At 40.7% G+C, this 22,260-nt stretch overlaps 1 protein-coding gene across 1 annotated transcript in view; it reads right to left on the minus strand.

The window, feature by feature from the left end:
* Positions 1-1,999: 1,999 nt before the first annotated feature.
* Positions 2,000-22,260, minus strand: part of plxnb2a.1 (plexin b2a, tandem duplicate 1) — a 227,176-nt gene continuing 206,915 nt past the window's right edge. Inside the window, exons 27-43 of the mRNA XM_063500433.1 lie at positions 22,097-22,233; positions 21,894-21,994; positions 18,863-19,092; positions 18,531-18,712; positions 18,373-18,439; positions 15,938-16,084; positions 15,345-15,422; positions 14,968-15,046; positions 11,728-11,828; positions 10,314-10,395; positions 10,051-10,202; positions 9,636-9,796; positions 7,618-7,765; positions 6,736-6,800; positions 6,216-6,291; positions 4,938-5,012; positions 2,000-3,531 (exon numbers count right to left, since the gene is read on the minus strand). Coding sequence (XP_063356503.1) covers positions 3,427-3,531; positions 4,938-5,012; positions 6,216-6,291; positions 6,736-6,800; positions 7,618-7,765; positions 9,636-9,796; positions 10,051-10,202; positions 10,314-10,395; positions 11,728-11,828; positions 14,968-15,046; positions 15,345-15,422; positions 15,938-16,084; positions 18,373-18,439; positions 18,531-18,712; positions 18,863-19,092; positions 21,894-21,994; positions 22,097-22,233 — 1,986 coding nt within the window. The 3' untranslated portion in view covers positions 2,000-3,426. The remainder of the gene's footprint in view (positions 3,532-4,937; positions 5,013-6,215; positions 6,292-6,735; positions 6,801-7,617; positions 7,766-9,635; positions 9,797-10,050; positions 10,203-10,313; positions 10,396-11,727; positions 11,829-14,967; positions 15,047-15,344; positions 15,423-15,937; positions 16,085-18,372; positions 18,440-18,530; positions 18,713-18,862; positions 19,093-21,893; positions 21,995-22,096; positions 22,234-22,260) is intronic.

A 22,260-nucleotide genomic window follows, 5' to 3' on the forward strand; every position in this document is an offset into this window, starting at 1 on the left:
AGATAAATGAGTTCATTTAAACTTCTGTGGTGTAACAGCTCTTTTTTGATTTACGCATCGTTTACTAACAGTGAATGGGAATATGCCGTTTTTGTTCCTCTTATTTCACAGCTGATACGTTTCCTCACTGCACTGCAAACTATTTTTGAAAATACTGAATCTTTTAGGGAGTTGTTAGCATGTATATTCCTGCAATGTTGGGATTGTACAACTTTGCAGAATCAAAGTAGAACATCTAGGTCAGAGAATATGGAAGATTTAAAATGCTTAAACAAAAAACAGTCCAAAGTGTTTTGTTGGGCTGCTCCATCATTTCCCAAGCGGTCACCACAGCGGATGGATCCATGTTTGAGCTGGCACAGATTTTAATATCTGATCACATTTTTATTTAAGCATTAAATTAAATGTTTTTGTTATTGCTAATTATATTTGAAGACTTTAGGTGCAAAAGCCTCTAAACACCAGAATGCTATGAAGCTACTATTGTGTAGTTTTCAATAGTCAAACCATTCCTTTCAAACCCACACTGAACACAGTGTGTTGGTAAAAATCTGCACCCCACTTTGGCAGAAAAAGCCAACATGTCCACAGCACCACCGATGAGAAGATGCAAATCAGGTCATGTGACTTTCCAACAGGACAGTTCTTAGTTTGTTCAGGCCAACATCACGCACTTTTACATGCATGTCTCAAATTACTTGACACGTGGAATGTAGGAGTTTGCCCAACAGGTCTATGTGTTTTGTGACTTTGAAAAAGCATTCGACAGCACACCTGGGAGTGTCCTGTAGGGTCATGAAGGTTATCAGGTCCATATAAAACTGAAAAAGTTGTTAATTTTGATTAATTTTTTATACATCATTATTTGACAGGAATTTCGTATTTATCTTTATTCTGAACAAAGTGTATAGTGTATCTGTGTAGGTTCTCAGTCGTCTTTTATAGTCCAACTCCCATGGTAGTATTCTTTCACACTACCATGACCTGGACTTCAAGAAGTCCAGTCGCCTTTTTTCCAAACTCTTAAGTGTAAGGTGTAGTTATTGTTTGCTGTGACGGTTGTGAAATGTGTCTTTACTGACGACACATTTTTATGGACTGGCTTCTAGCACATGTTGACATTTTTTGTTTTACCAGCCTTAGTTGTTGTTGTTTTAGTTGTTCTTACTGTGTGTGGCGGGGCGTGGTCTGCGGCACAGCCGCGGGGGAGGCGGATGCACGTGAGCGGCATCCGCAATCACGCCCTGCTGGCTTAAAACAGATGAACTAGGTCCTGTTGTTGTCGTCGTTGGTGTGTGTTCGACTGGCGGCTGAAAAGATAATAAATATAAGATAATAAAAAGATAATAAAGTACGCTGAAAAGCGTTGAGATGTGGTCAGGTCTGTCGTGCATCGTTTGCATTGTGTTTCTCGTTCTCTTTTACGTTATTCTATCATTGTTGTGCATTTTACTTAGTTTAGTTGCATTTTAGTTTGTAAAGCACTTTGTGCAGCCGTTGGAAATGTGCTATATAAATAAACTTGACCTTGATTTAGATTGTTGCATATCACTTTTCTTATCTTAAATTACATATTAATGATTTTTTCCAGCTTCATCTTTAATGATTATTTTAACTGTTTCCTATTTTTTTTTATCCCAAGATGTGGAAAAAAACGGCACAGTTGATCCAACTTCAATATTTACGAATATTTACTGTGCATAATGACCTTGTCATTACAGAGGAGCCTGATAAAACATTTAAAGCAAAACATATCAGGCAGAGGTTTGTGGACCTTAAGTTCTCAAGTTTAGTTTATAGGTTTTAGAGATAACTGATAGTGCTTACATTTATTAAAGATGCATTTTTAAAAAAAGGGTTTGTATGCTTTTTAAATCTTCCACACAATAAGGATTAAGGTGACAGACTGTTCAGAGGCACTTAGATTTTTAAAATCCATGTGCTGCCATGTACTCATCCTTTAACTCTGATAACAATATTGATGCATAATCCAAAAAAATAGAGGTCATAACAAGCAGATTTATTTCATTTTAACACTTTACCACCTTAAATTTGAAGCCTTTTTCAAAGATCCTGTGATACCCTGTCTTCAGAAAACATGAAAGTAAGCAGACCTTCTCTTGCATGTGGACTTGAACAGAAAAATGGAAAACAAAAGCAGTGTTATTTTTGCGAGGGGTACGGCAAAAGCAGCGAAACTGTACAGATTATAAAAGCAAAAATCACGCATAAACATAAAAATTTTGGCTGTTCACATGATTAGGCTGTTGTGATTTTTTTGTTGTTGCAGTAAATAAAAAAGCCGCTTAGCTAAAAACAATCAAACAACAACAACAAAAAAACACTTTTACACACACCCTCACAGACAGTTTGCAAAAGAATAAAACTAAATGGTACCATGTCAGTCCATTAAAAAGAAACATTTCATGTTGGATATGGATATGCAAAGCTTCTGCCTAAAGCCTGCAAACAATCAAACAAAAAAACCTAAACAAACTAAATGAAATTATTCAGCTGTGAGTCACAAGCACATCAGCATAGAAACACATACTGCTGCTAACTGTAGAGAAAAAACTACATTTGGCCACGGTACAAGGGAAAAAAAACCTGCTGCTTTCTGGGCTTATATAACTCCTCGTACCCCGAATTCACTGTCCTTTGTTCCTCCATTGAGACCCCTGATTGGTCAGTGGTGTGTACCGTAGAGGTTTCCCCATTTTATTCAAACTTAATCTTGTATACTTTAGGATGAAATTCACCCCACATCCACAGTTTCCAGACTTCAGAAAGTGGCCAGAAAAGGTGCCCACAGCAGCTGCACTTCCAAAAAAGAGCAGAGTACCAAAAAGGACATATTTGGGAATGCCTCATTTCCGTGCTCACATTCTTCAAAAATCCCAAAATCTGAAGCCTTCATTTCTTGTGCGGATCGTTTTTCCTTCAGTCCTTACATGATGAAATTAAAATTTGTGGCACATTGAAGCCAAATACAGAAACAACAAGGTCCGAGGAGTACACCAACGTACATCCCAGCTACAATTAAAAAAATAACTCTGATTTCACACAACTTCCATCTGTAATCACATCGCGCCATTTCGCATATCTCCTCACAATTTTTTTTGAGATGCCAAGCAGAAGTACGCCATGTAGGTGTAGTAGATATCAACACTTTAGTTTCCACCACTCCGGGTGTACGTTAACACTTTCCTCACCCCTCCAGACGTCCCATAACTCTTCCCCCTTTAGTCCTTCCTTTGGATCCACCGACCAATCCCCCCACCCCTGCCAATTACTTCAGTCATTATATGATTAAACATTCAGTAGAGTCCGTGAGCTCGCCATCCTTTGAGTCCTTGTGTTGAAAACAAAATCCTGTAATTTAGCATCCATAAGCTCCTCCCCCCGAACCCTCCTCGAGGTCTGGCGTCAAAGGTCGGTGACCTTATTCTCTAGGGCGGCAGCGACCTGTTGAAGGCGAAGGGTGAGCTGTTTGTTCTGGGCTGCTGGGTCCTCGTCCAGCGACTGGATTATCTGAAAGAAACATTTTTTTTTAAACTGATGCATATCTACGTCAATATGTGTAAAAGGTTTTATAGTTAATGCAAAAAATGTGACTATAACCAGGCGGAAAATCATTCTTGTGCCGCCATCTAGTGGCTGTTTTAATCCCAGCATTTAAAAAAAAAAAAATGCAACACTATATTAGAGGCAAATATATTTACTGGTTTACGCCTAAACTTAAAATTGAAAGCACTCTGTGGCACCCTCTCTTAAATCAACTTGAAAATGCATCATCATCGTTTAAGTCTTCACCAGAGAATATGACAGATTTAATGGAAACAAGGAATCTTTTCTAGCATCGCTCTACCAACAGCGAATCTGCCTGGAGCGGGAGTGGAATATTTGAGTGGTGACATCATATAAAAGGGAAAACTCAAACTTTAACCAGGTGTAGGCGTTCAAAAAGGGTGTCATCATAACATAAAACAACAATAAGTTCCATGATTAGTAATAGTATGAATGCAAAGGACAAACAACATTTTTAAAGAAGCAGTAAAAAAGATCAGAGTCCAGACTCGGATATTCAGTGGCATTAATCAATCCAAATAACTTCTTTTCCTACAGTGTCATTAACACTGTATGGCACATTTGTGTTCTCTTACTTCTCCTGCAAATATCTTTTTGTTCTTCCATTGTTTTAAAAATAAATAAATCAGACACTGACACATTGTGGTGGATGAGGCATGCTGTTTAAAGAGCTTTGAGCGCTCCAGGAGAGTAGAAAAGTGCCATATAAGAGAATCAGTCCATTTAACAAATGGTTCACCCTGAACTCCTTTTAGCAGGAGAAACCAGCAAATTTCTTAGTCCGCATAACATTTGTGCAATTTTTACGTCTTTTTTGTAAACTGATGAGAAAGTGATCAGTCTGTTCTTGTTTCTTGCCCAGGTTGCTCTTTGTCGTTCCCACAATCATTCTTCAACTTACTGGTTGGGGAAAAAATAAGTTGGTGCAAGTTGGATCAAATCTAATCAAAAGTACAAGTTAATATCTCCCATTAGGTGAATCATTGTGTTTAATTAAGATGGAATCTTTTTTATGTTGTGTATGGAAAAGCAAAACCTTTGCTTAAAGCCTCAGCTCAAAAGTAATCGAACAGAAAAAACAATATTTGGCAAACATGAGAGAAAAATCTGTTGCTTTTTAGGCTTATTAAACTTAATGCATCTTGACCACTCACTGAAGTTGTACCAACACTGGAAAAATTTATTATGAAAATCATCTATATCAGTCCAGTGAAATAATAATCTGGATTTCTGTGCAACTTATTTTAAGCTTAAATAACAATGATAACAGCTCTCTTCCCCTTTGTAGCTCATGGATTCAGCACACACAACAGCACAAAGGTAGATAAACTGAAAACAGCAGCTCTCACCACATCGTAGTACTTGCTGGCAAACTGGTACAGTTGATGTAAGGCCACCTGGGTGTTCAGCTTGTCTGTGTGTTGCTACAAAGGAGAGAGTATGAGCACAGTTCAGACGGTTGCTGCATCTACTTTCAAGTCTTAAGAAACATTTTTTGAAGCTTTGCACACTTTTGATACTCGGAGGTTAATTAAAATAAAAATAAATGGATCCAAATATCTAAGTCTTTACTGGATGGAGCTGCTCAGGATTCAACCTGTGTTCTTTTTTGTAGTTTAGCAAATAGTTTAAATTGACTTGCTCTATTTTATATTCCATACTGATGCTCTACACCGACAGCCACTTCATTAGGTACACCTGTTCAACTGCTCATCAAGGCAAGTATCTAAATCAGCCAATCACATGGGAGTATCTCAGAGCCTGTAGGCATGTGGATGTGGTCAAGATGACCTGCTGAAGTTCAAGCTGATTAGACTGAAGTGACTTTGAACATCTTAACAATCTTAAATTAGACTTTATAAAGAATAATTTAAACATGAACCATAAACCAACCATAGTTTCCTTAACTAACTTGTCTCATTCTGCCCCCACTCCTCCCCTCTTGTCCCTGAAGCCTTTTCTTTTTCCCGCCCTCCTTCCTTTGCCTTCAGTTCCATTTCAAAAAAGAGAAAACTTAACAAGAGTCTGAATATTTCAGAAATTAATGATCTGATAGGACTTTGTCACACAATCATCTCTAGACTTCACAGAAAAATAGTCAGGAAAAAGAGAAAATGTCCAGGAAGCGGCAGTTCTCTTAGACAAAAATGCCCATTGAGGTCAGAGGAGAATCACCAGAAGCCTTCCAGCTGATAGGAAGATAACAGTGACTCAAACAACCACTTGTTACAACCACAGTGTGCAGAAAAGCATCTCTGAATGGTGAACATGGTAATCCTTAAAGCAGATGGGCTACAGCAGCAGAAGACTACACCGGGTGGTGCCGCTCCTCTCGGTAAAGAACAGGAAGCTGAAGCAGCCGACAAATCTGCAGCGGCTGTGTGATGCCATTGTGTCAATGTAGACGAGTAAATCTGACTGTTTGCAGCACCTTGTCGAATCTGTGCCACGAAGAATTAATGCAGATCGAAGGCAAATAGAAGATTCAACCCAGGACTTTCAAGATGTACTGTATAATCTTGTATAATCTTCACCTGTTAGTTAGTTACTATAAGTAGTAACTACTTGCACATGCACTGCAGAGGGATGAAACATGCAACAAAGCACAAACAGAGGTTGGTTCATACCCTGGACACCTCAGCGAGGTGCGTGTTCATGTCCTGGTCACTGACTGGAACCATCTGCCTGATGCCCCTGTAGTAACTGTGGAAAGAGACACAATCAAAACAAACTGTCAGGTGATTTCTGTGAGTTCATTCAGAAAGAATCACACAGTGGATCATCAGACGGCTGTCCTGATTAACCATTGAGGGTAATTGAACCCCATAAAACATCCTGAAGGTGATGTTTTACGGGGTTCAAGTGTTGGTCCACTTTTCAAACAGCCTCAAAGCTCAGCAGCCGTGATTTCACCAAATATTAGAAAATCCAAGAGGACTGAAGCAAACATCTGTCAAACCACACCGACAAGAGCCATCAGTACAAAAGAAATGGTTAGTGATTCATGAAAAGACCTCTGAGAGCTCACATTTTCACAGAATACATTCAAACATGCTGCCATTTTTCAAATTTCACTCCGCTGTTCAGCCAAAACACCATTTCATATACACGTTTCCTCTCTGAGGATATTTAGAGGTTTAAACTCACTCGTCGACCATCTTCTTGTACGTGGAAATCTCTTTTGCATAGAGAAGCTTGTTGCTGGGAGACTCCTGCAGCCAGAGAGAGAAAATAGATGAGCATGTTTGTATGAACACAACAAAAAAAAAAGAAGGTAAATCTGCCTCCTCGTCATCAAAAAGTGTGAAAATGTAGCTTTCAGTTCAAGAAAAACACTCAAATAACAGAAGATTTCCCTCTACCTCTCAAAACATTCTTGTCACAATGTAAGTGTGCACAGAGGGCAGGTTTTTGTAAATACCAATCAAAAACTACACTGCACTTAAAATGCCACCTCTGACTGTAAACATAGAAGTCCCACCCACCTGCAGTTCAAATCTTATGTTAACGAGGGGCAGCCAATCAGAAGAAAGCTAGTTAAAACGGAAAGTGGCTTTAAAAGTCTAAACAGTCTTTACTGCGATTACAAGAAAGACGTCCACAGGAGGGCGACAGAGAGCTGACAGCCTGTAGTGTGACTTTCACTTCAGCGTCCTCTCTGTTGTTGATTTGACAACCATAAATTGCCTGAAAGAATCTCTGGTTGCTTCAGCAATCACAGAAATCCACCGAGCTGTCAGGGTGCATTACCAAATATCTACTTTAACACACTTTAAATGACGGCAAAAAGTGGACATCATCTGACTCTCTGGGGCTCTGAGGTTCTTCTCTTGTGTCCAAAACAGAAATTCACTGAGCTGATAAATAAATGGATCACAGATCTGGTTTAAAATAGCAGGAAATTGCTGAAATCACAGAAATTGCAGCGGGTAATTGTGGCTGTAATTGAAAAATGGCCCAGATCGCTTCTCTCTCAGAGACATGCACAGGGTTACAAACATGGCGCTCTTTGAACGGACTGATGCTCACTCTGCTCAGCTTGTGCTCCGTCTTGGTGCAGGCGTCCATGAAGGTCTGTGCGATGACGTGCAGCGAAGCGTCCACCACCTCTGTCACGTGGACGTCGAAGATGAAGTGAGGGTTCCTCAGGATGTTCACCCAGAACCGCATAGGCAGGCTGAGGACACACAAAGACATCTGCTGCTTAAAGTCACGACTCTGGAATATTTTTTTTATTTGGTCTTGACCTGTTCGTGGCAATCATGTTTCATTTCGGTCGTTTTGGATGTCAGTACTATAATTTTGTTCGTCTTTAGTTTTGGATGTCTATTGCCATTTTGTGTCTCTTTTTAAGAATTTTGTGGTCAGTTTGTCTTTAAGTTGGTTTTGACCTGTTCGTAGATATTACAAGTCTTGTTTGGGTATTTTTGAGTCTCTTTGTGGTCCTTTGGCTGTTTTCTTGAGTCATTCTGGATGTGTTTGTGGTTAGTATGTGTTTTACTTTGGTTATTTTGGATTTCATGAAGGTAATTTTACTTTACATCGTTTTGGATCTCTGGAACCAATTCATGTTTCATTTAATACGTTAGTTTCTCTCTGTGTTTATCTTCAAACTGTTGTGTTTAATTTTAGTCATTTTGCATCTTTTTGTGGCTGTTCTTTATCTTTAAAGTCAGCATTTGGTTCCATTTTTGTGGTTTTTGCCACATTAATATTTTTCTTCTTTTCGAGACCACTTTGCATCTCATTTTTGTTGGGTCATGGTTCTTTGCAGCTCTTTCCGGATCACTTTGTAAGTCCATTCAGCAATAGTTGGCCAAAAAACAAGAATTTTGTTTTTGTGATAAACCAAAAAATAAAATTTGCCAGAGTACGAGCTGAAAATGTGAAGCGATGGATCCAAAAGCTCGGCAGGTGGAGCAATGCTTACTGTAGCGGACGCTCAGTTTCAGACTTCAGGATGTAGCCGACGCTCCATTTCCCTTTACTCCTCCTTCTCTCCTTTCATCCCCCCACCCTCACTGCCTCCCCAGACCATAACCCCCATCAATAATTCACCAGAACTGATAAATATTTCATTTACCAACTTGTTCAAATGTGTGTGTATGTGTGCCTCTGATGATTGACAGGCTTAGCTCAAGGCCAGTTTGAAAGCAGAGAAGTTTGGACTTCAAAAAAAAAGAGGAAGAAAAAAAAACCTAATCTCCCTATCTCTCTCAGTTTCTCTATCCTTCTCCTTTGTCTCTGCTCCGTCATCATTTATCCGCCCTGATAACAGCCTGTCAATTAAATCAGGCTTTTATGTGGTCCACGGCCCGGTTTAGAAGTGACGAGGACATAATTACTCCCTCCTTTGGCTGATGAAGTATCACACACACACACACACACACACACACACACACACACACACACACACACACACACACACACACAGAGCAGTGAAGCAACATAATTATTTATCTTAGCTGGTTTTCTTTGCAGGTTGTATCTCCAGCTGGGATTCACAGCAGCTTTGAAGATGAGCTGAATCAGAGTCACATATAAGCCCGTCTGAGGCCTTTACTGACAGCATGATCCACATGAAGCCGTTAGAACAGTTTCAGGCCCACGGATCACTCATTCAGACGTTTCTTGTCGCCAGCATTTAAATCTCACAGTAAATGATATCATCCTAGACCCAAAGCAGCAGTGTCAGACTCAAAATCTGATCAAGTGGGCCAAGTTGACAAACAAACAAACACCTCTCTAAATGTTAACCTTTCTTATGTTAAATGAGACCAAATGATGGTCCCTCTGTGCATTGAAGTCGGGAACCAGGTCTGCGACCTCTAAGTTATCGTCTTCAAAGCATCAAAATGGCGATAAGCGCAAATACCAGTCAGCGAAGATGCAATAACACTGCTCGGCAACCTTATATAGGAGTAACACCAGAATACAATCAGCTGGCAACCAGTTGAGTCGAGTTCCCTTTTGCACAGAGCTATTTCACAGATGAGTTTTAGGTTTGCTCGGATAGCATACTTGGTGTTTTTGGTGAGTCTTTGTACCTGTTGGTCTTCCAGATGTGCAGCGTCTCCTCGTCTACGTTGTCGTGTCTCTGCGCCTGCTCGTCCAAGAAATCGAAGAAGTATTTGACGGCTGGAGGGACGACGGAACTGGAGCACAGCACGCTGCGGAAGAAATTGTCCACAAACTGCTGCAAAGTGCCCTGTAACACAAAGGCACACACAATGTTTTAAATGTATCTATTTAATATAGAAAAAAGGACCCTTCAGATTAAAAACATCTAAAAATTAAAATAAGAGTGTCCTGACAGTGCAATCAACAGAACTGCATCTGCTAATAACAAATACAAGCAGAAAAAAATTAAGAAATATGAGAACTTCGTCATGTCTGCGAGTTTCAGCAGCAGAAACTCGCAGACATGATGGAAACATCTGCAGTGAAACTGCACAGCTGTACCTTAACAGACAGAAGCCTGGTCAGGTAGATCTCTGTGATTGCTTTGGTCATCGCTTTGTCCTTCATGCTGCCTCGCTTCGACTTCACCTCGTCAATTTCATCTGGCTGTCTCACCAGGTGGAAAGTGTTATCGTCCTCCAGCAGGGCGTTTTCTGCAGGTGAGACAGGACTGCATGAAGTTGATGTGTTTTTATCACTCCTGTGCATTTAAAAGTTGCAGAAAAAGTGTGTGTGTGTGTGTGTGTGTGTGTGTGTGTACGTACTCTCTTCATGACTGTCTTGGTGCTGGTGGAAAGACTGTGTGTGCAAAACTCTGGATAGCACCAACGTGGCGTTGTCTCGAACCTGTAAGACAGGAAATCAGTGAGAAAACTGAGGGAAGTGATGATTTTCTGTCTCACTGCAGCCTTCTCAATAAACGAATTTTCCTTAAATGTCAGAAGGGAGAGTGGACTGGACTGGCGTTTTAATTCCTGCTGGTTTTCGTGCAGCACGAGTCTCAAGAGGCTCGCCATTTATCTATGCTTCCACTTGTTGGTGATTTTGGTGCAGAAGTAAAGGTCTCAGCTCAACACAGAGAAACAGACATGATTAAAAACACCCAGAGAGCGCAGAGGGAACACCTACTCCCTCAGGACCCCTACATTCCTATGGAAGAGGTGAGGGTGTACTTAGTTTTTCACATGACTTTAGTTTACATGTGAAAAAGAAAGTCAATAAATGCACTGGTGCTGAACGGCACTAATCTACATTACAATTGCTGTGCAAAAACATTTTGACCAAAAAAAACCAGACAAGTCCAAGCTGGAAACAAGAAAGGTAAATAAAATATGATAAATTTAGGATAGATGAGGAAAAGTTAATTGATTGCATGTTCTCTCCTTCCACAGTCCACATGTGTATTAAAGTAACTGGTGATTCTACACTGTGCTGAATGTGAGTGTGAATAGTTGTGTGTTTCTCTGAGTTAGCCCTGGCGACCTATCCACGATGTAACCTGACTCTCACCCAGTGAAAGCTGAGTTGGGCTCCAGCCCCACCGGATAAGCGCTTAAGAAGACAGATGGATAAAACACAATAAAAGGTTAACATCTGAACTGATTTAGGAGAAGATCCTTTTTCTGTGAGTCTCGTCTGCTCAGGCCGGTTGTTCCAAAGCTCAGGAGTCCTGCCACGGATGGGCAGTCACACACTAATAATATTATTCATCTAATAATATAAAAAAAATGTTTTTTTTAAATGATGCCACATTAACACTTTTACCCAGTATTACCAAAGCATTCATGACCTCAGTGTGTGTGATGAGTGTAAATCTTCATCCTGATCAGTAAAGACTTCAGTTCAGGGATTTTTGGGACAGTGTTCTCTTATTTGACGGCCTCATGAGACAAACAAGTAATTCCTGAGTGATGTTGGACTTTTTAAACCCCTCCACTGCAGGTAGGACAGTTTCAGTCCACGGAGATGGACTTAACCTGGATTGGTCAGGATCACAGCAGCAGCGGTGGGAGGTGCGGCATCGCTGTGCTTGCTTGCAATTGACCTCATCTTTAACAAACAGCAGTTTAACCATCAGGAAATGACAGGAAGTGGTTGGTAATAAGACACTCAGCATGATGAAGGAAAAGGGGAAAAAACAAAGGGCTGAAACAGGCATGTGCCGCAGGTGGAACTCACGTTGTAATGAGCCAGTGTGTTGAGTCTCTTCCAGCGTCCTTCCTTCTGGGATGTGAGGTCGAGGTCAGAAAGGATCTGACCCGTGGAGCCGGGACGCCACTCTGCAGGGGCAAGGAGAAGGAAATTATCATGTAATTTAGCATAAAAGTGATGTTGTACCAACCTGATCCATGTGTGTGAATCATTGTAGGTACAGTGGGATATGGTCCTACCATCACTCCAGTGTTCAATAAGTTGCACAGTATTGGATATTTCTGATATGGGATGAGACGGGAACCAAGTACCTGGGACTAAATCTACACCTTGCAGATGGTTCAGATGGTTTCTCACACACAGCTAAGAAAAAGGAAGTTATGCCCATAAAAATCTTGATTGGATGATCCATCAGTCAGACAGATCGACAAACCAAAGTGACCACAGGGCAGCCTGGCCGTGATAGATTACCATGTTAGCTACATAAGACTAAATACTCCACAGAGAAAGAGGCAGGCTGATGCCAGTTTATCTTGTTACCTTGGAAATGGGCACTTTGAAAATGGGTTTGGTCTCACAATCAGTCGTCGTCTTCAAAGCAACGTTGGCGCACCAAGATGGCGATAAAGTGGTATTAAGACTGAGGCAGTCTGCTAACAGTCTGCTATGGGTTTGTGAATGAATGCACTCAAACTGGCAATTACATGCAGTTCATTGGTGATAATAGAGTAATTTATTGTGATAAACTGGCACGTTTAACTAAAACGTTCAGAGTCAAATTATTCCACAAATAGTCACGGTGACGAAGAACGGCGATTTAACTACAAAATGACACAGGCAACCAGTCCAGTTCCCTTTCGCAAAGAGACGTGTCCCAGATGAGTTGTGCTCACAGACCGATTCAGATTGTTTGCAACATGTCGGCAACCTGGATGGGTGAGGTTGAGGCACACTTAACCTCCAATCACCAGAATTACTTGTAATCGCTCACTAACAGCAAAAAAAACAAACAAAAAACCCCCCAAAACTTTAATCAACAGAAGGTAGAAGGCCCGAACACTAATGTACTAAGTACTAATGAAATCAAAGACCTGCTGAGTCGGTACATTCTTAATTCAGACATTCTTGTAAACATATTCAGGTTGCCTGTCAGCATCAAACAAGCAATAAGCAACAGAGTCCACAACCAACCCATTTAGCTCCCAAATGACCTTTTGAAAAGCCCACAGCGTCATCAATTACCTGACAGCAAAACAATCAATCACAGCAGAATGCAGCGCCCATCAGGCCGATCTAATCTAGCACCAGCTAGCACAAGCTTACAAGGAACAAGTCAGCGATAGTTAACATGTGGTTAGGCGATTTTTGCCATCTTTGAAAGTTTGTGGGTGAAAAACTCTGGCAGGCACTCACTTTCAGAAAAGCACTTAGCAGGAGATCAAATGATTATCATCAGTCTGTCATCACACCTCTATAGCAGCAGCATTACAACCTACTGAGGTCCGGGGAGAAGAAAATGGATTCTGTTTTGAATCTTGTGAGATTCCAGCTGTTTGCCTGATAAAAACTCTGCTGCAGTGGATGGGAATGTAGCCGTAGAAAGGACACATGCTGCTGAATATTACAAGAGCTTTACATCTTAAAACTTCCTGTTTGAAGTGGTGAATTATTCCTGTATTTTCATACCCAACAATAACTGTTTGAAAGTTTACACAGCACACACTAGAATGGCTGTTATATGTGATTCAGCTGCAGTGGAAATTCTCTTTGGGATTAATGAAATTCTCTGTCTCAGGATGCTACGGGGTATTTAAGGTCAACCCTGAAATCCAGCTAATCCTTATTCACGGCACGTCTCACTTCCCTTATAGGAGCCTTTTAGTGGCCTGACAGACCTGTTTAAACATCACTGCAGCTTCATGCTTAATCTTTACAATCAAGTTAAAACATCTGGATGTGTGGTATCTGGAGGGAGGGACTATTAAAGGGAAAGAAACACTTTATTTTTTCAAAACCTGCATCTGTGTGAGGCTAATCTGATGTAGAGAATGATCTGTTTTCTCTTTGCAGGACTTAAACTGTCAGTGAAAAGCAAATGTGAATCATTAACTGGCGATGAGTCTTTCACATTCTTTACAGAATTCTTTTATTTCTGCCACATTGGAGGGTTTTCCAGCATGAACGGCCTGCTGGACTTTGACTTGGCCACATCAGAACTCTAACATAGATTAGACACTTTAAATTGTATTTATTTTTTAACCATTCAGAGGTGCTCTTGCTGGTATGTTTCAGATCATAGCTCAGCAGGCCACAAACTAATGGCCAGAGATTCTCCGCCAGGATTTTCTGGTAGAGAGCAGGATTCATGTTTCCATCAGCTACGGCAAGTCGTCTTGAAGCAGTGAAGAAGCCCCAGACCATCACACTACCACCACCATGTTTAGCTGCTGGTATGATGTTCTTTTTATGAAATGCTGTATTAGGTTTAATCCAGATGTAACGGGACTCAAATTTCATAAAGAAAGTTCAGCTTTTGTCTCGCCAATCCACAGAAAGTTTTTTTCCCCAAACTTTTGGGGATCATCCAGATGTTTTTTGGTAAATATGAGACGAGCCTTCGTGTTCTTTTTGGTCAGCAGTGCTTTTCTCCTTGAACTCTCCCATTGTTGCCATTTTGCACAGTTTCTTTCTTATTGTTGAATCATGAACTCTGACCTTAACTGAGAGGCCTGCAGTTCTTTAGATGTTGTTCTGGGTTCATTTGTGACTTCTTGGATGAGTCATGGATGAGCTCTTGGAGTAATTTTGGTCGGCCAGTCACTCCCGGGAAAGGTTCAGCACAGCTCTGAGTTTTCTTCATTTGTGGATAATGGCGCCGTGGATAGACTTTCCCATCAGTTTCTTAACATTGTGGCATGATCGTGTCACTTTTTGTTATGTTTTAGTCTACTTCACTTTGTAAAACAGGTTCTAGTTTAGTGATTTCTGGATTCAACAGTTCTCATAGTAATCTGATCTGTAGACTGACAGCTGTTCCAGGTGTGCAGCTCAGGAAAGGACACAAGTGAGGAAAACAGGACTTACTTAGGTGACATTATAGTTTTAAGGTCTATCTAAAGGTCAAAAAAGCTAAATATTCTTTATATACTCCACCCCCACCACCATAAATACTGTTGTAACCCAGGAATTTAAGATGCTGAACGCTGGGTGTAATAATCAATAATTTGTATTTTTCCTAGCTGCTTTATGATTGTTTTTGTTTCTTACCCAGTGCAACACACTCCACCTTTGGTCTCTGAGAATACGGCAGATTTCTGTACACCTGATCGATGATCTTCTCTTTCACCTGCAGAGCACAAAATTACAAATTCACCAGCTATAATGTCAACCCAAAACACAGAAAATGATATCTCATTCACATTTATTAGCTGCAGAATATCGACAGACAGAAGTTTTGCAACTACCTCAAACTATTCTAGACATTTAATCAGTTTTAAGGACAAAGTGCAGGGGGGCAGGGAAAGATACAGCAAAGCTTCTCTTCGTTTTTAAACTCAGCCAGAGATCAAACAGACGTAAATATCTGGATCCTGACGACAAAGACCAAAAAAAATTAAACTCTGAAAATAGAAGAAGATTCTCACCTGAGAGATTGTGTCACAGTTCAACACCTTCACCGGAGTCACATCTGGTCCCTCCCCATGCACCAACACCTGCAAAGTCTGACAGCACAAACACACCGGGAAGATACAAGCAGGTAAAAGTGGAGCCACAGTGAAGGCTTGTTTTCATTATGCACCCAACGACCCAAAGCATGACTCATTCTGGAGCTGGGTGTCTACTCTGACTGACACCTGACGCACCTCCCTCTCCCTGGCTGCTGGTGCTATCAAACCAGCTGAGATACATAATCTCTCCAACTTAACCTACCCTCGCATGGTAGGCACCCATGAAGCATCCTTGTCAGATGCTTAAACCAATTAAACTGACTCCCTTTGATGTGGAGGTTCAGCTGCTTGATTCAGAGCCCTGCCCAAAACATGGTGTTCCTCACCCTTATCTCTAAAGAAGAGCCCAGACACCTTGGAGGAAGCCAATTTTCTATCATTTGTATCTGCAAACTAAGTTACTTTATATTTCATACTATTTAAAAGCTATTTTGCTCAGGAGTTCACCAATAAAACATGTGAACGTGTGAAGGAAGACTGCACACTGCGGTGTTTTTGTTCATACTGACCAGCACAGAGTACTCGACGTCATCTCCCAGCAGTCCCGTGTCGTTCAGCGTGTATTTGGCCTTCTTCATCTTGGCATCCACGGGACCCTTCTCAATCTGGTGCTTCAAGGCCTTGAACAGTTTGTACAGAGGCTCTCCTGCCGTGTCCTGAAACAAAGACATCAACATCTTAAAAAAACAAGAGTTAAGGTCTCATAAAAATCTAGTATCGTTCTTTTGTAAATAAGCCATAACTCTCATCTGCGCTATTTGTTGTAACTTTATTGCAGTTTATTGTTTGATAACAGCATTTTGGTTATTTTGTAAGTGATTTAAGTGTTAGTCATATGTTTAGTGAGAGCTGTTAATTATAGATTTAATTTTCTGCTAAAAGGGAGCATTTGACAGGTATTTTCATTAGAAAACTGCGTTTCCCAGAATCCTTTGTGGTAGACGAAAGTGACTCTGGGTTTAGCTAGCAAAGAAAGTTTCTGGAAGCCATTATATGTTGCTCTGATGTCGAGCAGTTTATTTGTTGTACATCCCTTTTTGAAGCCTTATATAAAGACTATCGTTTCTGCAATTGATGTCTGATCCATTTTTTGGCTAAGTGGATTCGCCACAACACTATTTACCATGGATTACCAAAGATTTCTGCCATGCTAGTAAAAACCCAGCAGTCCACTGGCCCTAACATGACCATTGAATTTGTGTTTAAAATGTTTTTTGATTGATGTATACTAAGAGCAATGGAAAAGTCCAATGAATTCAGTGAACATTTGAGAAAGACAATTGGCAGATTTACACAAATTCTGAAAATTTCTTGGAGCCATGTCTTAATAACTGCAGATTCCAAGATGATCAGTTAAAAACAACTTTACGGAAGTACAAGTTACATAGATGTGTCACTACTTTGCCAAGGTCTCAAAGAAGATCCAAACTGCCACTCTCGGATGATATGAAACTGGTTAGGATGCTGAGAAATAACCCTGCTGGAAACAGTGTCACTGCCCACAGGAAAAGAGTTTTACATTACCGTGTACTGACAGAAAAATCTGAGTGACCCTGAAATCGACACCTTCAAGGTCGACTGAAATTTTGTAGCTGCACACATGGACGATCTAAATGTGTTTGAGAAAAGTTTTATGGTAAGACAACATAAAGATTGAGCTCTTTCGCCACAATGATGAGAGGTATGTTTGAACACTGTTCCAACTATCAAGGATGGTGGTGTAGCATCATGCTCTGGGTTGGTACATTGCACAAAGTCCAAAATTACCACTCATGCCCATGAGGAGTAGCTGTAAACTTCTGATCACAACTGTATGGGCCTTTAATTACTGATTCGATACTGACTGTTTGTGTTTCTCTGTGCTAGCCCCATGACAGACTGGGGAATTGTCCACCCACTGACAGCTGGTAAAAGCTCCAGCGCCCCCAACAACCCTGAGTTGGATAACTGGTTAAGAAAATATATCTATGTATGTTTATTAATAACAAGTATAACTGTTTACTAAAGTTAAATATCAATTTATACTGTATTTATATTAACTGTGTTCACCATAATAATAGAATTTAAGGTTTATTAAATATAAAAAGGAGACAGAGAAGGTTGTTTTCTCACTATTAAAATTATTAAAGTACTTATATTTTATAATTCTTTCAGTTTTCTCTGACAAATTATGCCAAACTGCCCCCCCCCCTCCAAAAAAAGAAAAACAAAACAAAAAAAAGCATTACATACAGAATGAAAGACAAACAAAAGAGTTTTGAAAAAGGACTGCAGACCCTTTTGTATTATGTGGAAGCTTTGGATCTGTCAGGGTGTCAGTCACAACAGACGTTTCTTTATTTTAGTTGTTAGTTGCAGGTTTTTTCTGCTTTTTGAACTGCTGAAAAGATTTTTTTCTTTATGTGAATTTGCACATTTAGTTTTCTTTGTGAAAAGTGAGAGGCAGTTTGTTATTCTTTTTTTTGTCTTGTGGGTTTCCTGTTGTTCAGATTTAGTGTCCTGCTGTTTGAATTTGAACTCTCTGGATATGTTCAACTTTTTAGTTTGGGTCATAAATACATTCACAGCACAACTGCTGCTCTATGAAAACATAAAGCATGTCCGTGGTGTAAACTTTCTCTTGAGCTGAAGCATGAACTGTGTTTATTATGAGTGTGTTAAATTATAGAAACAAATGCACAGCGTATCTGCAGCTGCTGTCAGAATAAACAGCAAAAATCCCAAATTGGTCAAAACAAAACACACACCGAGCACAAAATACAGGTTTAAGATCTGCTTTCAGTAGGAAGGAAAGTTTCTTAGAGTCAATTATAACTGAGGAACAAAGAGGAGAGGCAGAAAAAAGCAGGAAAGAGAAACAGATCGAAGAGACAAGGACATAAAAACAAATCGAAGGAAAGGAAAGTGTGACACGGAATAAGTGAAAAAAGAAAATCAGTGTTACCCTGAGGAACTGATAGAGGCAGATGGACATCCAATTACAAAGCATCCTCTCCACCACTGTCTCTGACCTAGATACACAAACAGAGGGAAACATTAGATCACTTTTCCATCACTACGACATTTAGAGAATAAACCACCGAGTCGCTGTCCTGTCCTCACCTCCTGAGCATGAGTTTGGGGTTTTTGTTCTGCACATGCTCGTCCATCAGCTCCAGCAGCAGCGTCCTCATGATGTCCGTGTAATACTCCAGTTTGCCGTGCAGCGCCACCGTCAACAGAGAGGCGAAATAACCCCGAGACCGGGCGTTAAAGTCTGGACGTCTCTCCAGCGTGTGGATAAACTACACATATGACAGTAAATTGAATGATAATAAATACATGAATAGAAATAGATACAAAGACAGAAAAATAAGCAGGAAAATTAAAAAAAAAACTGAGCTGGAAGAAGAATAAGAGAAAGAGGAAAATCCACTTCAAATCTTCAAACTCACATTTATGAGAAACGTTTTGCTGTTCAGCAGGTTGGAGAACTGGTTGAGCGCCTGAGCCACAGTGGCCCTGCGGGCTTCTGGGATTTGTAGTTTTCCCGTGATCATGGGGTCATTGGCGCCGTCCTTGGAGGGCAGGAAGAAATTTCGGTCGGTGTAGGTTTTGTAGTCCAGGAAGGGGATGCGACCTTCGCTCAGTTCACTGGTGTGGTCTTCCATTTCAATCATGAGATCTGATAGAGACAAAAGGGAAACCATCAGAAAATGTGTGAAAACATGTTAAAACAAGAAGTAGTGCAGGAAATAACGGATTTAAGCCGAAGGAATATTATTTTCTTCATTTCTTCTTCTGCTGCATGTATATATTCATATATACTGCGACAATAATGTTTAGATCACACATTTCCAATAATCTGTCTATGTACTGCTCTAGTTACAGAGTTTCAGGCAGCTTTTCTACTCTTGGCTCTGTATGATGTCAATAAGAGTTGATATTGCTGACATCGCAGGTCAGAAGAAAGCTGGCTTAAATGGTAAATGGCCTGTATTTATATAGCGCTTTACTAGTCCCTAAGGACCCCAAAGCGCTTTACATATCCAGTCATTCACCCATTCACACACACATTCACACACTGGTGATGGCAAGCTACATCGTAGCCACAGCCACCCTGGGGCGCACTGACAGAGGCGAGGCTGCCGGACACTGGCGCCACCGGGCCCTCTGACCACCACCAGTAGGCAACGGGTGAAGTGTCTTGCCCAAGGACACAACGACCGAGACTGTCCAAGCTGGGGCTCGAACCGGCAACCTTCTGATTACAAGGCAAACTCCGAAGTCTTGAGCCACGATCGCTTAAATAGAAAGGGGCCAACACAGACAATAAACTGAAGGCTTCACTGAGGGTCAGGACAAGATAAAGAAGCATTATTTTGAACTGAGGATCATGCTAAGCTACTCTAGGGAAGTCCACATACTTGACTGTTTAAGAAGGGACCAGTGTATCTTAATTTTTTTCTCTTTATTTAAAATTCATTTGATTTACATTTTCAAAAACTTTTCATGAGGCGTTCAGAGAACTTTGGTAATTTAGGACCATGGCTCCATGCTTTCATATCTTGTAAACATGCAGAGCATTCACTTCATTAGAATGAAATCATAATTTCATTTTATTTGAACCTCAAGATGCAATGGCACTCATGTAGAGAGACCTTGATTTCCAGCGTTGGTGCATCAAATGCAAACCGAATGGTAAATGGATTGGTGTTACAGTGTGTGGGTTTGGTCTTATTGGACACTCAAAGCACGTTACACAAATTCCAATGCATTTTTCCAGCAGCCCCAATTATAACTTCAAGGAAGCTACATCCTCAGACTACACAAATCAAGGTGGCTGCCATTTAAAATGTGTATAAAGTGGTCTTTAACTTGCTGTGGAGGACATGGCCGTGAAAATCTTTGGCTCAGAGACACAACAGGGCTTTTAAAACTATCAAAAGAACAGGGGCTTACATTTATGGGGAAACTAGTGTTAAGTTTTATGACTGCTTGTTATTTGGAATTTAGAATGAGCGGATTTAATTGGATGGTGCAGAAACATACTTGGGTCCATGACTTAATTGGCTCTGCTTATCGCTGGATTCTTAGATCATTAGAAAATCCCTGCCTGATAAATAAGGCCAGAGCTTAAGGAAGAAAACAATCCTGATTATTCTCAGCTGCAGACGACTTTAGTCAGACTGTACTCACTTTTCCAGCTAAAGGAAAGGCTTTGAAAGACTGGAGGAGATCAATAAGTTAAAGGTTATTTTCATAGGAGAGAACTTGTAACTGGTATCGTGTGTAGGAAAATTCAGGAAAATTATAGGAAAATTTGCTCATGAGCTGTTTATCCTCGCTATCATGATAGCTAACAGCTACCCTGAGTGCTTTATGTTTGTTTTTTCGCTTTGTTATTTCACCTTTTGTCACCATGGAAATCATTAGTGCGTCTCTCACATCTCTGATGGTAAACCAATGTGAAGACTCACATTAATCAGCATGAGCTAATTAAGCAGCTCTCGCATATAAACAAGAAAAAACAAGCTGTAACTGTTATTAAGAATCGTAACATAAACAAATGGAATAGCCAAACTTCTTTATAGTTTCCACGATTTTCACCTCACCACAGTAGATGTTCAAAATGCAGATATTTAGAAGTTAACAAACTCAAATGGCAGCAGCATACGGTGTGTAGGGTTTACCAGTTCAGAGCTGCTAAACTTCCATTGGTAACTGAATTATCCTTATCCACCAACACTACAGTGCTGTACCAAGAATGGGAAAAGTTTATCGGCGTATTCACACTGGAGAAACGCCTTGCCTCTGTACATACTGGAAGAAGACTGAGTCACTCATGGGCCTCAAAGCTTTCCTGAACCAGTGCAATAATTAAAGTGTGTTTATTTGTCTCCATCTCTATAAATATGGACACCTGACTGAATATTCCTGCTTTCAGGGCCTGCTGACCTAAACAGGGTTCCTTGTCAGGCGTCAGATGAAGCCAAAAAAGCTCCACCAAGACCTGAAGGGAAAGATTCTGATGTTTGAGCCAAAGCGCTGCGCGATCTGCTGAACTCCGTTGGCAGAGGTTCACAGAGTGTCAAAGTGGTGATGTGCTCTAATCTGTGAACCCAACGGGTGACGAGATGCAGAGAAAATTCAGCTTTGTACATGGAAGTACACTGAGTTTACAGCCGGGTTCAGTCTTTAAGAGAGTCGGGTGTCAATACTGTAAGTTAATTAATGAATGTCTTCCTTTAATGTTAATGCTTTTAGAATGTCTATTGCTTCTTTTAAACCTTTTAAAGCTCCACCACCATCACTTCTTCCAGAGATAAGAACAGACTTGTACAGGTCTGAAAATGCTGGATATTTGCAGAGACACTTTCATCAAAACCAAACAATAATTCATAACAGACATGTACACAGCTTCAATGATCGCTCTCGCCACACACCAGACCTGTGACTTCACAGCTTTCAGGCGAGGCTCAGTACCTGTGAACTCTTTCTTGCATCGATCTCGGACACTCTCCTCCAGATTCTCCAGCTGGTGCTTCACCTTCTCGTATTCCCGTTCTGCCTGCTGACTCTTCCTCCTGTTGGTTTACAGACACACAAACACCCAAAAAGCAAAAGGGAGCGTGTTTATTGGCACACGCAACAATTAATTTGTCTGTTTGACCTCATATTCTTCTAACCTGTAGCAGTAGACTGACACGGCGATGAACAGCAGCATCGGTATGATCACCGCCGGGATGATTATAGCCAGAGGAATGTCGTCTTTCCTTGAGTAGTAGACCGAACCCACAACCCACTCTCCGTGGCCAAATTTCACCTGGAGACAGACAAACTTGGTCCTGTA

This window comes from Pelmatolapia mariae, linkage group LG17, assembly GCF_036321145.2.
Source record: "Pelmatolapia mariae isolate MD_Pm_ZW linkage group LG17, Pm_UMD_F_2, whole genome shotgun sequence".
NCBI lineage: Eukaryota > Metazoa > Chordata > Actinopteri > Cichliformes > Cichlidae > Pelmatolapia > Pelmatolapia mariae.